We start from the raw sequence: 17,049 nt of genomic DNA, 5'->3' as shown, positions 1-17,049 counted from the left end.
CAAAACGTCCTTTTTTTTTTTTTTTTTTACTTTTTCGTTGTTTTCAAAACTGATCACTTGGTGGCTGTCACACGGCTCACCTTGGATCAAAGTTTAATAAAAATCAAAACAGGACTATCTGTATAATTTTGATAACAAAGAAACAAACGAACTTGAACAAAAACATATTCGCTTTGTTGGAGTTACAAATTGAAAGCATTATATTCAAGGTTTTTGCTGGACATGATTGTAAAAGTTTTTTGGAAGTAAAAAAAATTTTTTTGAGTTAAGACTTGTTTGAGTACACATTTATTTTGAGTTTAAGATTTTTAGAGGGAATGAAAAAATTTTTCGAGTAAAGACAAATGGTGGGGGTAAAAAGATTTCTTGATTAAAAAATTTTGATTGCAATAAGGAATCATCTGGAGTAAAACTGTATTAGGAACAAACGACTTTTGGGGGACAAATAATTTTGGGAGTAAACATGTTTGGGAGCGGAATAATTTTTGTAGGTAAATAATTTTTTGAAGGAAGAGACTTTTTTTGTAGTGGGATTTGGGACAGGGCTGTTCGTTCCCAAAATTCTACGTCCGAGGAAAATTATGGGGAATAATCAGAACAGTAAGGAAGCCTAAGTACCACATTTTTCTTCCACCTTACTGCCAAACTTTGGAACTTTCTACCTGCTTATGCTTTTCGGGATTCATACAACCCTCCTTGGTTTAAAGGCGGCTCTGTCGCTTCCTTCTACTCCGTATTCCTTGTAGGGGGTTAGTGCCATCAGTGCACCTCATACGGTGCACTGTAGGCATTACTTAAGGTTCTTTGCACAGTGCCTTCCTTAGGCCCCTAGCTGCAACCCCTTTCGTTCCATTTAACTGTACCTCATTTCATATTCTCTTTCTTCCATCTTACTTTCCACCCTCTCTAACAATTGATTCATAGTGCAACTGCTTTGAGGTTTTCCTCCTGTTATACCTTTGAGACCTGCCTCCTCTCAATTTCCTTTCCAGCGGTGAATGACCTCATAGGTTCCAGTGCTTGGCCTTTGGCCTAAATTTTATGTTCAGTTCAATGCTACTCCTGTGCCATGTTTTCAAAGGAGGTAATTTTGAAGTAATTCAATTCCCCTTTTGATTCAGACCATTCATCGTCCCGTCAATCCTTCCTTGCATTCCCGTCCTCGTTAATGTCAACGATTTGTTCCTCTTGACATTTCACCACGTCTAGGCGAATAAGGTATTTCTGGCGGAGATGTCCATTGGCTGATGTGACGTCATTTTATAGAATGAGATCAATCATTCAGGACGGTGCTTTCGAAGGGTAAGGTTTCTCTCTGTCTCTCTTCGTTTATTTATTTACTTCTTTACCAAAAAGAGGATATTACCTCTTTTGTCAGAGTTTGGGACCAGCTTGAATGATTAAGCTCTCTTGGCAGAATTAATTTTGTTATTTCTTATGCTGTTTAACTGCAATATTAGGTTTATGTATTAGTACTTTTTAGTTTGGTTTCTGGGTTTTTACTCGTGCATCTTTATATCGTAAAATTTTTCCTGATGATTTTATATACTTTGTGTAAGTATACATAATAAAGAGAGAGAGAGAATCTTTTTCAGATATTCGCCAGTGATGGTAATAATGCTGATATCCAAGCTTGGCTGTCCATCTGTTACTAGTAATTACTCTGATATTGTTGTCAGTGTCGCTTTAAGTAATAATAATAATAATAATAATAATAATAATAATAATAATAATAATAATAATAATAATAATATAATAATAATAATAATAATATTGTCAAGGTGTGTATGCCTTCATTTCATACATAAATAGTACCATACAGTTTGATAAAACGGAGTTTATCCAAGGGTCGAGGACACCCCCAGCCCCGAACCCCATCTCTCCCCCGCCTCCAGCCCCAACCCCTAACACCCAATCCCGTCCCTCCCCCTTTCCCAATCCTACAAATCCTCCCCCACCCTGCCGTAGATTCCATTCAGCTGCTGCCGGATGACTTGTATGGATTCCGAGATCGGTCGATCTGGACTTAATTGGACGGGGGCTCTTGAGTCTTGATTTGTATAATTGAGGATATTGGCTAAGGCTGATGGAGCCCCACTGGAGACCCAGTCGAGGACCCCCTCGGAAGGCGCCGCCTGTCTCGGCCGAGCGTGTCTGCGGAAATGGAACGTGTTCGAACGGTTACCTCAGGAGCGCGGGAGGAAGAATGGAGGATGTCCTCGTGCGGATTTTATTTGGCGACTTCGAGGGGCGACTTCAGGAAAGTGAGGGAGGATGGTGGGTGGGTGGGTGACTTTCAAGGCTGATCCAGAATTGAGGGAGAAATGGAGGTGGAGTGAGGGAGGATTTACGAAGTTCTTTGTGTGAACTAGGTCTCTTTTTTTTTGGTAGCGGGGTTACGTCAAATATTATTTATGGATTTTGACGAAAATTTGACCAAAGGTGTGCCTTGTTAGTGGCAACAATCGATTCGATCGTGGGAGAGATACGAATAGAATTTTTTTTTGAAGACGAGGAGATGGGTCGCCCTCGGGCACGATTCCCGAGTCGACTATGAAGGCTAGCTCCTTAGTGAGTGGGAAATATTGGAGGCCTTTTTGACCATTCTGATTTTAGGGTAGGTATTGGAAAAAGACCCGTGAATTAGAATGCGGGTTTTTATCTCTTCGGACACTTGCTCTGCTTGTGCAGTTTGTAGACAATCCTTTATGATATTATTGTTGTTGATGCGAAACCAACGGGTGAAGATTCCTAGGAATGGGAGTAGGGAATCCTATGGTAATTACGGTCTTGTGACACTCATCGAGCGACCTCTTCCCACATTTTCCTTGTCGACGTTGGCAATCTTCTAACAATTACGCATTTCCTTGCTTCTGTTGTTCCTGTTTCTTAATTTTGCTTAATTGGACCCAGGCCTTAGTCCTTCTTTTAATTTTTCTTCAGTCCTGGGGTAGAAAAGTGCATTTGGATGCACGTCCCATTGGCATTTTCTATTTCAGTAACTTGAGGAAGACTGGAATCATTCATCATCTTTCATGTGAAATATGACACGCGAAGATTCACGGGAATAAAGAGATGGATTCCCTCAGCAGTTGGTGAGCCTAGAAGGCTTCATCGATTACCTGGTGAATGGTAATGCAACACCAGTCAATTAACATTGTCAGACAATGCGTCAAGGTTTGCAAAGTCTGCGTTTGGCCCACGTGCCACCTTGTATTGGCATTTCTATTCTTTGTCGTTCTTCAGTAGTCTTACACTTTCCATGACCCCGGTGAACCTTCCAGGAACGTGCAGTAACTGATCCGTCCTGACACCTGCGAACACTCTAGGGACATGTAGTAATTGACCTGTCCTCTCACGGGTGAACCTTCCAGGACCGTGTAGTAACTAACCTACCCTGACCTCTGCGAACACTCAGGGGATATCTAGTGCTTGACCTGTCCTGACCCAGGTGAACCATCCAACGATGTAAACTAATTGATCAGTTCTGACCCTGATGAACCTTCCAGGGATGATGAGTAATTGATCTATCCTGAGCCGTGGAAGCCTTCCGGGGACGTTTAGTTACTGACCTTTTCCTGACCCCTATGAATCTTCCAGAGACACCTGGCAACCTTTTCTAACCCTGATGAACCCTCCAGGGCCATCGAGTAATTAACCAGTCCTGACCCTGGTGAACCTTCCAGGAACGTTGAATAATTGACCTGTCCTGACCGCTGTGAACCTTTCAGGGATGTAGAGTAACTTACCTGTCCTGACCCCTGTGAAGCTTGCAGGGACGTATAGTAAATGACCAGCCCTGACCCTGGTGAACCATCCAGGGATGTAGCGTAATTGACCTGTCCTGACCCCTGTGAAACGTCCATAAATGTAAAGTAATTGACCTCTCCTGGCCCCTGGAAACCTTCCAGGGACATTTAGTGTTTGACGTCTTCCTTACCCCAACGAACCTTCCAGAGACACCTAGCAACCTTTTCCAACCCTGGTGACCTTCCAGGGACGTCTAGTAATTGACCAGCCCTGACCCATATCAACCTTCTTAGGAAGTCTAGTAATTAACCTATCTTGACCTCCGTGAATTTTCAAGGGACGTCAAGTGATTGATCTGTTCTGACCCCTATGAACCTTCCAGGAACATGTAGTAATTGACCTGTCCTGACCCCTATGAACTTTCCAGATGGCTCTAGTAATTGACCGTTTCCTGACCTTGTTGAACCTTCCAGGGACATCTAGTAACTGACCTGTCCGGATCATGGTGAACTTCCTGGAAAGTCTAGTAACTGACCTGATTTGACCTCTGTAAGCCTTCTAGGGATGTCAACTGATTAGTCTGTTCTGACCCCTATGAACCTTCCAGTGACGTCTAGCAATTGATTTTTTCCTGACCCCGATGAACCTTCCAGAGACATCTGGACTCTCGTGAACCTTCCAGGGACATCTAACAACTGACCTGTCCTGAACCTGGTGGAGCTTCCAGGGACATCTAGTAATTGATCTGTCCTAACCCCTGTGAACCTTCCAGGGAAGTTAGTGATTGACCTGCTCTGGCCCCATTTAACCCTCAAGGGACGTCTAGTAATAGACCAGTCCTGACTCTGTTGAAGCATTCAGGGATGTCTTAATAATTGACCTGTCCTGACCCTTGTGAAGCTTCCAGGGGCGTCTAATAATTAACCTGTCCTGACCCCAGTGAACCTTCCAGCGACGTCTAGTAATTGACCTGTCCTGACCCCGGTGAACCTTCCAGGGACATCTGGTAATTGACCTGTCCTGGCCTTGGTGAACCTTCCAGGGGCATCTAGTAATTGACATGTCCTGACCCTGTTGAATCTTTCAGGAACTTCGAGTAATTGACTGTTCTTACCAGGTGAACCTCCCAGAGACGTCAGTAAGACCTGTCCTGACCTGATGAATCATCCAGGGACACGTAGTAATTAATCTGCCCGTCTGCAAAGATTAAAATTGTTGAAAACTTCATAAGAATTTAAATATATATTGGAATTATTACTCCACTGATGAATCTGATGTGACGGGTGAGGTCAAGGTCAGTGTCACGCTTAGAGGTCAAAAGTCAAATAAGAGTTTACCAACGACTGGTGCACTGTGTTTTATAAGCTTCTTGAATTAGTATTGTTAGTGAAAAATGCGGGATATTCCCGGAACGTTTGATTATGGGTTATTGGAGAATTTATCGACCTGACAGGTGCCAGCGACTTGCTTCAAGGGTTGGGCTCTTATTTTGAGACGCTGAACTGAAGATTGTACTGTTCGTCAGTTCAAGCAATCCGAGTGATATTATTATTATTATTATTATTATTATTATTATTATTATTATTATTATTATTATTATTATTATCTGGAGCTATATAAAATTCATATGGACCAGGCTTCCATAGAATGGTGGGCCAAATGTAAGAGGAGAGGGTGTAAGATAAATAAATAAAATATGGACCTAAAATCGAGAAGGGAAAATTCCCCTCCCTTTCCCTGACAGTGTTCCCTTTTCTTTGTGGACACAGCCTCCATTTCCCCATCAAGGAGTCCACTCTTCGGGATAGGGGTACTTATCCCCCATCTTCCCATGGAGGGATCCTTCTTCAGGGGAAACTTTGGTAAGAGAAGGAGTGGCCCTATCTCAGAAGAAAAATCAATACAGGAAATGATTTACGGTTTAAAGATGAGGTCTGGAATGGTCATCCGTTTTGGGATTTTCTGGCTGGAAAATCTCCCCCACCCCCACCTCTCTCTCTCTCTCTCTCTCTCTCTCTCTCTCTCTCTCTCTCTCTCTCTCTCTCTCTCTCTCTCTCTCTCTCTCTCTCATCAAAACTATTTTTTTCTTTTCTAATAAGCATTTCCTTGTTAATTTTCTTTTTATGGCTCTTACAGTCAGTGAGGATGTTATGTTTCAGAGGGAAGACAAATTTCATATGAACGTATGGATTTTTCTGTCTATCTAACTGTCTATCTATCTATCTATCTATGTATTATATACAGTATATATATGTACTGTATATATATAATTTATATAATATACATATGTATATATATATGCGCACGACCACATAAGAAAGGAGTGCGAGTGTATGTCCATTAGTGTAATAGTACACTGCAGTCATCTCGTGTGGCTAAAAGGCTGCTCGTGGCGGTCGGACGTCGCCTGCAGACAGCCTTGCATTTAGAGGTCAGAAAAGAACCATTCAGTATGATCATGCATAAAATAAAAGACGCTGTATGTTTTTGTATTTAGGTTGAAGGGGTCATTTTTGGGTTTATTTATACCCCATTTTGGCTTGAATGGGTCATTTTGGCTTATTTATAATGTGTTTCAGTTTGAAGAGGTAATTTTTGGTTTATTTATAATGTTTCACTTTGAAAAGGTCATTTTTGGTTTATTTATAATGTTTTTCAGTTTGAAAAGGTCATTTTTGGTTTATTTATAATGTTTCAGTTTGAAGAGGTCATTTATAATGTGTTTCAGTTTGAAGAGGTCATTTTTGGTTTATTTATAATGTGTTTCAGTTTGAAGAGGTCATTTTTGGTTTATTTATAATGTTTTTCTGTTTGAAAAGATCATTTTTGGTTTATTTATGTGTTTTCAGTTTGAAGAGACCATTTTTGGTTTATTTATAATGTGTTTCAGTTTGAAGAGGTCATTTTTAGTGTGTTTATAATGTGTTTCAGTTTGAAAAGGTAATTTTTGGTTTATTTATAATGTTTTTCAGTTTGAAAAGGTCATTTTTGGTTTATTTATAATGTGTTTCAGTTTGAAGAGGTCATTTATAATGTGTCTCAGTTTGAAGAGGTCATTTTTGGTTTATTTATAATGTGTTTCAGTTTGAAGAGGTCATTTTTGGTTTATTTATAATGTGTTTCAGTTTGAAGAGGTCATTTTTGGTTTATTTATAATGTATTTCAGTTTGAAAGATCATTTTTGGTTTATTTATAATGTGTTTCAGTTTGAAGAGGTCATTTATAATGTGTTTCAGTTTGAAAAGGTCATTTTTGGTTTATTTATAATGTGTTTCAGTGTGAAGAGATCATTTTTGGTTTATTTATAATGTGTTTCAGTTTGAAGAGATCATTTTTGGTTTATTTATGTGTTTTCAGTTTGAAGAGACCATTTTTGGTTTATTTATAATGTGTTTCAGTTTGAAGAGATCATTTTTGGTTTATTTATAATGTGTTTCAGTTTGAAGAGACCATTTTTGGTTTATTTATAATGTGTTTCAGTTTGAAGAGATCATTTTTGGTTTATTTATGATGTGTTTCTGTTCGAACAGGTAATTTTTGGTTTATTTATAATGTGTTTCAGTTTGAAGAGGTCATTTTTGATTTATTTATAATGTGTTTCAGTTTGAAAATGTCATTTTTGGTTTATGTATGTGTTTCAGTTTGAAGAGATCACTTGTGGTTTATTTATAATGTTTCAGTTTGAAGAGGTCATTTTTGGTTTATTTATGTGTTTCAGTTTGAAGAGGTTATTTTTTGGTTTATTTATAATGTGTTTCAGTTTGAAAAGGTCATTTTTTGGTTTATTTATGTGTTTCAGTGTGAAGAGATCACTTTTGGTTTATTTATAATGTCTTTCAGTTTGAAGAGGTCATTTTTTGGTTTATTTATGTTTCACTTTGAAGAGGTAATTTTTGGTTTATTTATAACCTGTTTTGTTTTGAAAATTGATTTTTGTTTTATTTGCAACCTGCTTTGGGTTGAAGGGTTATTTTGGGTTTATCGTTAGTTTTAGTTGGAAAAGGTCCTTTTTCGTTTTATTCGTGACTTGTTCCAGTTTGAATGGATCTTTTATGTGTTATTCATAACTCGATTTATTTTAAAGGGGTCTCTATTTGTAACTTGTTGTGGTTTCAGAGGTCAGTTTTGTTTTATTAATAACTTATGTTAGTTTCAATACCAGTTTTGTTTTATTAAGGTGGGTACACACATGAGAGTCGAACCTTGTATGTGTAACTGAGTTACGCATATACGGTTACAAGGTGTCAAAATGTTGAGGACGAACCGTTACCACGTTAAGCACGTATATAACTTCATTGCAATCCACTGCGATCGATCATCAGTCTGTCTCTGTCCGGGTTGTTTACCCACGATGGCCACCATGCAGGTAGCAGCTGCCGCCTATATATATTTATATACATACATTATTTAACGAAGATGAAGCGAAATAAAAGATGATGGCAATCAAGGTTATATACTAGAAGGGTAGAATACAGTGGTCGGGAATTACTCGCTGACATGAGATTCCAAGAAGGACCTCTTCCTCACTCCAATCAGCCATGGTAGACATATACGTACTTACACCAAGGGCCTGAGACTGACCAAAACAAGGGACTCTACTATGGACGGCCTTGTTCATAGTCGGTGTCAACAAGTTCAGCAACCTCTGTTGTTACGCGTGAAAATACAGGTCCCGTCCACACACTGCGTAACGTGCAAAGAGACCTCCCTTTGATTCGGGGCCCAAAAACCGACAATTGCCGGGACGGAGGGCGAACGGAGCCTCGAACCTCGCGGGTTCGGGTTCGAGGAACCGTCCACACTTGCGTTTTTGTTACAAGAATCGGTTACAATACAAGGTTCGGTTCGCACGTGTGTACCCACCTTTAGAACTTGTTTTGGTCTGACGGGGTAATTTTTTTATTTTTTATAACCTGCCTTTAAGGGCATCATATCTCATAGATTTTGCCTGACATTATGCTTGTTAAATCTGTTATTTACATTATGCAGAAGAGTTATTAATTGTATCTTATTATTATTATTATTTGTGGTTTGATTTCTGATCGTGTTAGCTGGTAAGATCAAGCGGGGGGGGGCGAAGTTTTTTTTGGTTATAGCATGGTGTTATATTATATATAAACGGTCGATTTTTATTCCATCGTGACGCCAATATGAATCAGTCACTTAATTCTCTTCACCAAATGCTCTGATAAATTCAGTGTTATTTTCTGTTATTTGTTATATTTGTCGTTAAATATAATGATTAGATTTGCATTGAAATCTCTGAGTATTTTTTTATAATATTATATGAGTCAAATTTTTTTTTATCTTTTATCTAGGTAAGTAAATGTAAGTTGTAATTATATAAATTGTAATTTGTGGTAATTACCTTCGTTAAGCTAAGTTTTTTCTCATCGAGTATTAGGATATTATGTGTTATTCTTTGTTGATTTTGCTCTGGTTTTTATTTATGTAAACATTTGGTTTTTATGATTGTGTTTAATGAATATAATAATGAAAGATTCTTTACAAATGAATTTGGTAATGTGTTTTTCCTTGTTTTGGGTTACGAAGAGTTTTTTCTGCCCATCAGTACAATTTGGTTTTCTTATTATTTCGAAATATTTTTTTGGGTATTCGTAAATTCATACATTTGAATTTTTATGATTATGTTTGCCAAATATGATCATGAGATTTTTTACGAATATAATTGGTGATGTATTTCTTCTTGTTTTTGGGTAATGTATAAAATTTTTTTTCCACTTATAAATAAAATATGGTATTTGTATATTTCGAAGAATGTTCGGGTATTAGTAAATGTAATCATTGTAATTTTTGTGATTGTGTTAAATCAATATGATCATTTTATTCTGAACAGATATATTTGATGTGTTTATTTTCGTTTTGGGTTAAGCCTACAAATATTTTTTCACTCATAAATACGTTTTGGCATCTGTATAATTCGAAATATTTTTTTGTTTGGACTTTTGGGTTAATAAATGAAAACATTCATTGTAATGAATGTTTTTTTCAGGATCGTTTAAAGGCATCATATCTCATAGATTGTGTCTTACATTATGCATGATAAATCTCTTATTTACACTACACAAAAGAATAATGAATTGTATCTTAACATCATTATTATTCATTGCCATTTTATGCGCTACCAGAAGCAAGTTATGTGGCATCTTGAAGTATCTTGGTTCCATGCATTGGAATTCAATTCCTGCTTACGTTTTCCCATGCTTTCAGAGGAAGGTTTGTCATTTCCCATTGTATTCAAGTCTCGTTTTCTCCGTCCATCTTATTTGTCCCCTAATGACAGAGTTGGGGAGCTGTATCTTTTTCCCTCGTTGTTCTTTAGTTTATCTGTACTGCAGTGTGTGTTTGTATGTGTGTCACACTTGCCTTGTCAACGCAAGTCTTGTACCATTGAAGGGGTGTCAGGCAGACTCCCGTCAGCATTATGAGATGCTGACATTGGGGTGATACTCCAGTCGCTATTTTTTTTTTTTTTTTTTTTGTGAATTCTTTTCAAGAAAACGTGCAATATTGGTTCTGTATTGGAGTAACATTGTTTCTTTGTTACAAAATATGTCATATTTTGTTGTCATGTTTTCCTTCATTAATGTAAATTTGTTTCTGCATTGTTTGGATATTTGCCCTGAATTGGTGCAAACATTTTCATATATTGTTACAAGGTGTCTCTGTGTTGGTTCAGAGTTATTCCCTTATTGATGTAAAACTGGTTTTCCGTTACTTCAAAATTTTTTCCTATATTGGTTAAAATTTTTCCAGTGTTGATGCAAAACTTTTCTTGTATTTGTGTAAAATTGTTTTCCTATCGTTTCAAAATTTTCCTCTATTGATGTGAAATTTTCCCGTTTTCTTGTAACATTGTCACTCTGTTTGTTTATAAAAATGTTCTATACTTTTGTCCATGTTAGAACAAACTCCTTCTGTGGTACCGCGAATTTGGAGTCGCCTGTAATCGTCAAGGCATTTGATCGTAGCCAGTATTGGCACTTGGTGTGAGATTCGGCTGCAAGATGCCAATTGATGCCAGAAAACTTGCTCTGAGGACGTATTTTTTTGCATAGCTTGAGAATGTCGTCTGCTGCGAATTTTAGTGGAGATTTGGCCTTCTCTAATTCACTGGTAACATCACTGAAGTCCAAAATGAAACTCGGAACCCATCGCTTGGTGGCTGGTATAATATTTCTGTGTTTATATCCAGGAAGAAAAGTAATATTTCTGGATATATACTAAATTAGTAATACGTGGTCTACCATATTTAAATTTATAGTCAAGACGATAAATTATGTAGATATATATCTGATGTTCCTATTAAAGTAAAGGGGCAATACTTAGCATATTACTACTGGATTTATATATTGGAAAAAAAAATAACATTTAGATATTGTAGCTGAAGTTATGCAAGGGGAAGAAATAGTGCACGGTACAGTGTATATGGTATGGAAATATACCAAAGAAAAAAACTGTATCATTCACAGTTCCTGGATTTATGCCACTTTTAAACATTGTGAATGGTTTATATACTCTTTTGGAGTTACATTCAAGAAAAGAAATAAAAAGTATAGTATTTTATGATTTTTTAAAGTCAGGGAGAGCAATAGACTTGTAATGAGAGGCATACTGTTCGTAGATTCATGTAGTGGAAAAATAATTGGGATTGTTATTTTTGGATTTATGTAAAAAAAAAGCAGTTCTTGGTGTGATTATTTCTGGATTTCAATCAAAAGTTACTTATGGTCATGGCATACTTATTTGTTTTTTTATTGAATTTCAGCGCGAGAAAATAAATCGGATTATTATTTTTCGAAATAAATCGGATTATTATTTTTCGATTTATGTAAAAACAAAATTAGTAGTTCTTGGTATGATTATTTCTGGATTTCAATTAAAAGTTAATTATGATTTCATGGTGTACTTATTTTTTTTTATTGAATTTCAACGCTGGAAGTTTTCGATTGTATTTATCAAGTGTAAATAGAAAAGACACACAAAAAAGATTTACATTTAAGGGAAGGAGTTAGAATCTTTTGCTTGTTTTACTGACGAAGAATGATTTTTGTTGTATTTAATTTTCGTTTTGATTTTAGGTTAAAATTTTGACCCTATAAAATTTCACATCTGTACGAAAATAACTAAGAAAAATGTTCCGAGTCATTAAGAAAACGTGCGCTTCGATTTACAAAAAAATGCAATAAGTAACAGCCTTGATTTAGTAGGCGAAGAGGAAGTGCTTGGATTTATTTGTGGAAGAATATAATCCGAGGATTTATTCAGGTAATTGATTGCATGTGGATTTATGAGGGAAAAATGATTGCCTGGTTCTGTTAGTGAAAAATTCGGTGCTTCTTTTTCTCGGTGGAAGATGAGTTTGGATTTATATTATATTAAAATGAGCACTTGGATGCCTCAAGGGATAATAATGTGGATGTCCAGATTTTGATGGAAATTGTGTATACCCAAGTTCATTAAGGAAACAAAGACTGATTGAGTTTGTGTAAGAAAAAATGTATTTCTTGGACTTACTAAGGTTAAAATAAATAATTTCGATTTATTAGGGAAAAATGAGGGTCTTTATTCATTGAGTGAAAATTGTATGAATTTATTAGAATGGCTGGGAGTATCTAGATCCATTAATGGAAGAAATGAATTCTTGCTTTTATGGAGGGGAAAATTTGTCTCTAGCTTTATCAAAGGCTGGAATGCGCGCTTGGATTTACTGCAGGAAAAGCGGTGCTTAGATTCGTTAATGGAAGTATGAGTGCTTAACTTTCTTACGAGAAAGTGTGCGTGAAGAGTTGATAAAGGAAAATGAGTGTAGGTCTGATAAAGGAAAATGGGTGTCCAGTTTGACAAAGGAAAATGAGTGTAGGTTTGGTAAAGGAAACTAAGTGTAGGTTTGATAAAGGAAAATGGGTGTCTAGTTTGACAAAGGAAAATGAGTGTATGTTTGGTAAAGGAAAATGAGTGTAGGTTTGATAAAGGAAAATGGATGTCTAGTTTGACAAAGGAAAATGGGTGTAGGTTTGGTAAAGGAAAATGAGTGTAGTTTGATAAAGGAAAATGGATATCTAGTTTGAAAAAGGAAAATTAGTGTAGGTTTGATAAAGGAAAATGGATGTCTAGTTTGACAAAGAAAATTAGTGTAGGTATGGTAAAGGAAAACGGGTGTAGGTTTGATATAGGTAAATGAGTGTCTGGTTTGACAAAGAAAATGAGTGTAGGTATGGTAAAGGAAAATGGGTGCCTAGATTTGATATGGAAAATATTTGCCGTTGGCATAATTATCCGTAATTCAGTAATTTGTGGATTAAAGTTTTAACCAGATGATTAATATTTCATTTTAAGTGGCAGTAGGAAAATATGACAAAGGAAATTTATTAAGTGAAAAATGCGCTTTTGCCCCGTTTCTCTGTTTTATTTTTTTCCTAAAGTTTCCCTTCAGATTGCCCACCAAAGTTCACCCTAAATTTATTTCAGGAAAAAATGAATCAGTGCTTGGATTTATTGATGGAGAAATGAGTGCTTGGTACCTGTATCAATTTTGTGTTATTTATTGGATTGCAGTTTTCCTGCAGGAATGCCCTCCATACTAACCTGTATCCTACCATTTTCTTTTTTCAAGCCAAAGAAGCTGAACATTACCGGAGACAAGCCTTTGCCAAGCGCTAGCTTGGTAGTAGTCAACCCAAAAGGCAAGGTGAGAGACAAAAAAATATATATAACAAAAACGTTTCAGTAGATCTCTGAACCTAGAAGACGTAGATTCGACTCATTAAAAAGCCACAGAAAACTAACAAGCAGTACAATGAGAAAACATTTCCTAGTGAACAACCTCCTCACTTTGTCCGTAGTGACTGTCAGAAAACATTTCTTCAGAATCCCCTGCTAAATTATCCCTCCCTCCCTCCCTTGTGGCTCGTGTTCGCCCGTTTTCTTTAGTCGTGAGTCCCCACACAAACAAGACCTCACCCAGTTTTTGAGTCTCCGTCCCCTCCTCACAAGGTTGCCAACACCCTGACTTCTCTCTCATCCTTCCAGAATCTCTAAACAATCTGTCTCCTTCTCAGTCTTCCTTCTGCAAGCACTTCCAATTTTAGGAGCCCCCTCATCGCAGTCCCAACTTAGTTCGTCCACAGTCAGGTTTCACATTCAGCTCCAGTAACAGTTACATACCCGTAAGGTTCAACTCTTCCCAAGTAGCCTGCACTTGAGGTCAAATGCCTCCCTTGCCCACATACCCAGGTAGATTTCACCTTGAGAAGTATCCTCTTAATACCCAAAACGTTGTTCTAGCCTTGACAATTAATTCGTCCCCTTAAATATAGGCCATGCCCAAATAGATTGGACATTGAGAGAAATAATACCCTTCAGTGCACGTAGCAGGTATATACCCCTTAAGAAATGAACAATTCCCCTGGTACATTGCACTTGAGTTCAGATGCCTTTCTTCTCTACTGTAACGATTGCCCTCTAATTTAGTTGATTCCCAGTTAACTTACATAAGTAAATCTTCCCTACCTACAGCTGTTGATGTATACCCCTGAAATGAACTCTTCCATAGTTAGATTGCACATGAAAGAATGTCCCCCTTTCAATATGCTCAAACATAGTTGGTGTCCAATGAAATTGTATGTTGAAAAAGTATTCTTGAATACTATTAACCATCATATGCCCCTAAGAATTAACTCCTCCCCAGGTAGGTTGCAAATATGAACAAATATCTCCCTTCAGTACCTGTAACAATTGCCCTCAAACATAGCACATACCCAGTTAGCCTGCACTTGGGAAAAGTCCTCTCCAGTACCCGCAACCATTACATAACCTTTAAATTTAGGTCATCCTCAATTAGACTGCACATTTGAAAAGTCCTCTTCAGACCTGCAACCTGTACATACCTGATAAACTTAGGTCAGTCCTTGTTGAACTGCACATTGAATAAGTCCCCAGTGAATACCCGTGACAAGTATTTACCCCTTCTCTGCAAGGTAGATTGCACCAGAAAATATTTCAGCTCCCAAAACTATTGTATGACCGTTAGTTTGAGCCCATTCCCATTTAGATTGCACATTAAAAATGGTCCCATGTGAACACCCATAACAGCCAACTCCCAAATTTTAACTGGAACCCGCATAATACGTAACCAAGAAGACTTGAAAAGTATCACAGATACTTTACAAACTGTCATATAAAACGTAGTCACTAGATGCGCAACCCTATGACAGCTCGCATTTCTCTTGCATTTTGGACTGAACGCCAGAAATCTCTATATATCTATACCCTTTTTGCACCCAGCATGTATTTTAGTATTAAGTGTTCGGCTAAATTTTGTCGAAGCCAGAAAATTTAGATGCGTCAGGATTTTCGAAGAAGTTTCCCACTATTTTGTAAGTAAAAGAACGTTTGGAATTCCTCCGGCTGTACTTATCGTCAGGTGAACCTTTTATTCATTCATGCTCATAATATATTTGCTGGTTTTTTCCCTCTTAAGTGCTTGTGCAGTTGCTGTACCGCAATGAGTCACCATTGGGCTGAAGGCAGGTATAAAATCTGGGCCTCTGGATTGGTCAGTTTGCCACACTAACCTGTAGAAGTTGGCAGCAATCTAGAAAGTAGAGGCGTACCCCAAAGCATTACAATATTGTAGTTCTGCTTCTACCTAGATGGTACAGCATAAAGTTGTTGGAAGTAAGGATTCCTCATTAGATGTTATAAGATCTGTCATTTCTATTTTGTCTCTACCTAGGAGTATTTTAGTACTTATGTGAAAGTCACTGACCAACTGAGACCAGTTTTAACCTGTCTTTCTCTACTTGGTGGACTGCCCAGAAGTAAGTTGCTTCCATCTTAGGCGAGTAAAAGCTTCTTTAGCCTGGTTGCTGGTCCGAGATGAGATTCCAGTATAGTTATCTTACTGATAGTTTTAATTTAATGTATTGAATGATTCATCTTACAGGACATTGATACTATTTTCTTTGAAGGAATCGTTTGTTGTTGGAGTTTTTCACACTGATCGTTTGTCCGTAAATTTATTGACAGTTACAGTTAATTTTTATAATAATTTACTAAGTGGTGCAAGTGGTTTAACCTACTGTATATTGATGCAACTTTCTTTGAAGAAGCATTGTAAGTACATTGCAGAGGAATTTTTCCCATTTGAATGAATTCATCTTGTTTGTCCTATGTTGTGTTTGCAGTTATTTTGAAAAGTTTGATGAAAACATTTTTCAGGAGAGTTTGCCATCTTCACAGAGTTCCCCTTCATCCACAATGATAATTATATAATAATTTTTAGGTCACTAGATTCTTCATACTTTTGATGCTGGCCAGAAAAGCTTTTCTCAAGTTAATGGTTGAAAATGGCTACGGTAGGTATTTGATATAATTGTGTAGATGGAGATACAATTGCTGTGAATATTCCACATGCGTCAGTATAAAAAAATGCATAAGCTAATTGGAATTTCTGTTAGGTGGATATTTTCCAAGATGAAAGCCATCTGGATCTTGTTGTTCAGCGTCTTAGCAAATGATTTGATGTCTTCAGACATTTTAGTCGACCTGAAGCATCTTTTATAGAGAAATCTACAGTCGACCTCATGTTTTGAATTTATATCCTCAGTTCATCTGGTGTTGGCATCCAAGTGAGTTCTTTTATATTAATGATGTCCCTTAGTCCGAATTGGGTGCCGTGGCTGAGGGGTGTAGCAGTCTTTTTACGTTTGCTAGGTCCGTGGATAGCTCCCGGGATACCGCCCACTAGCCCACCCAACCCTAAATGGGTACCACCATCTGCTGGGGTGAAGAAAAAAAAAAATCAAATCAAAGGAAAGTGGCTTCTAACCTCACCCCTGCAGACTTAGTGGTGAAGTGGAAGACTGTATATCCTTCTGTTACAACTCCCTTCAAAAGTTAAATATATTTATATATGTATATATATACACTATGTATATGTATGTATGTATGTAATTTGAATTAGGAACGAAATGTATTTAGTTATTGCAGAGAATATCTTCGGCTGTTTCTATAATGATGACAGTGATCATTTTATTTATAATTATATAATATTATTATTTTAAGCTGAAGACTAAAATTATTTGTGTAGATATGTTACAATATTTAATGTATTTAGTCATTCTAAGTAGTAGAATATACTTTGGTTTTTTCTATTTAATGCTTAAAATGTTTATTATTATTATTTTATTTTATTATTATTATTATTTTTATTATTATTATTATTATTAGACTTAAATTATTATTTGTATTAAATATGTCAGAAGATTTACCTCG

The 17,049-nt window shown here is 36.9% G+C and overlaps 1 protein-coding gene across 1 annotated transcript in view; it reads left to right on the top strand.

The window, feature by feature from the left end:
• Syn2 (Syntrophin-like 2) overlaps window positions 1–17,049 on the top strand; it is a 484,285-nt gene that overhangs the window by 131,826 nt on the left and 335,410 nt on the right. The window contains 1 exon segment of the mRNA XM_067133611.1: window positions 13,388–13,462. Within this exon segment, the coding sequence (XP_066989712.1) occupies window positions 13,388–13,462 (75 nt within the window).

The sequence above is a fragment of the Macrobrachium rosenbergii genome, chromosome 34 (genome assembly GCF_040412425.1).
Source record: "Macrobrachium rosenbergii isolate ZJJX-2024 chromosome 34, ASM4041242v1, whole genome shotgun sequence".
Taxonomy (NCBI): domain Eukaryota; kingdom Metazoa; phylum Arthropoda; class Malacostraca; order Decapoda; family Palaemonidae; genus Macrobrachium; species Macrobrachium rosenbergii.
The sequence above is the reverse complement of the archived record's forward strand: the minus strand, read 5'-3'. Positions and strand labels throughout refer to the sequence as shown.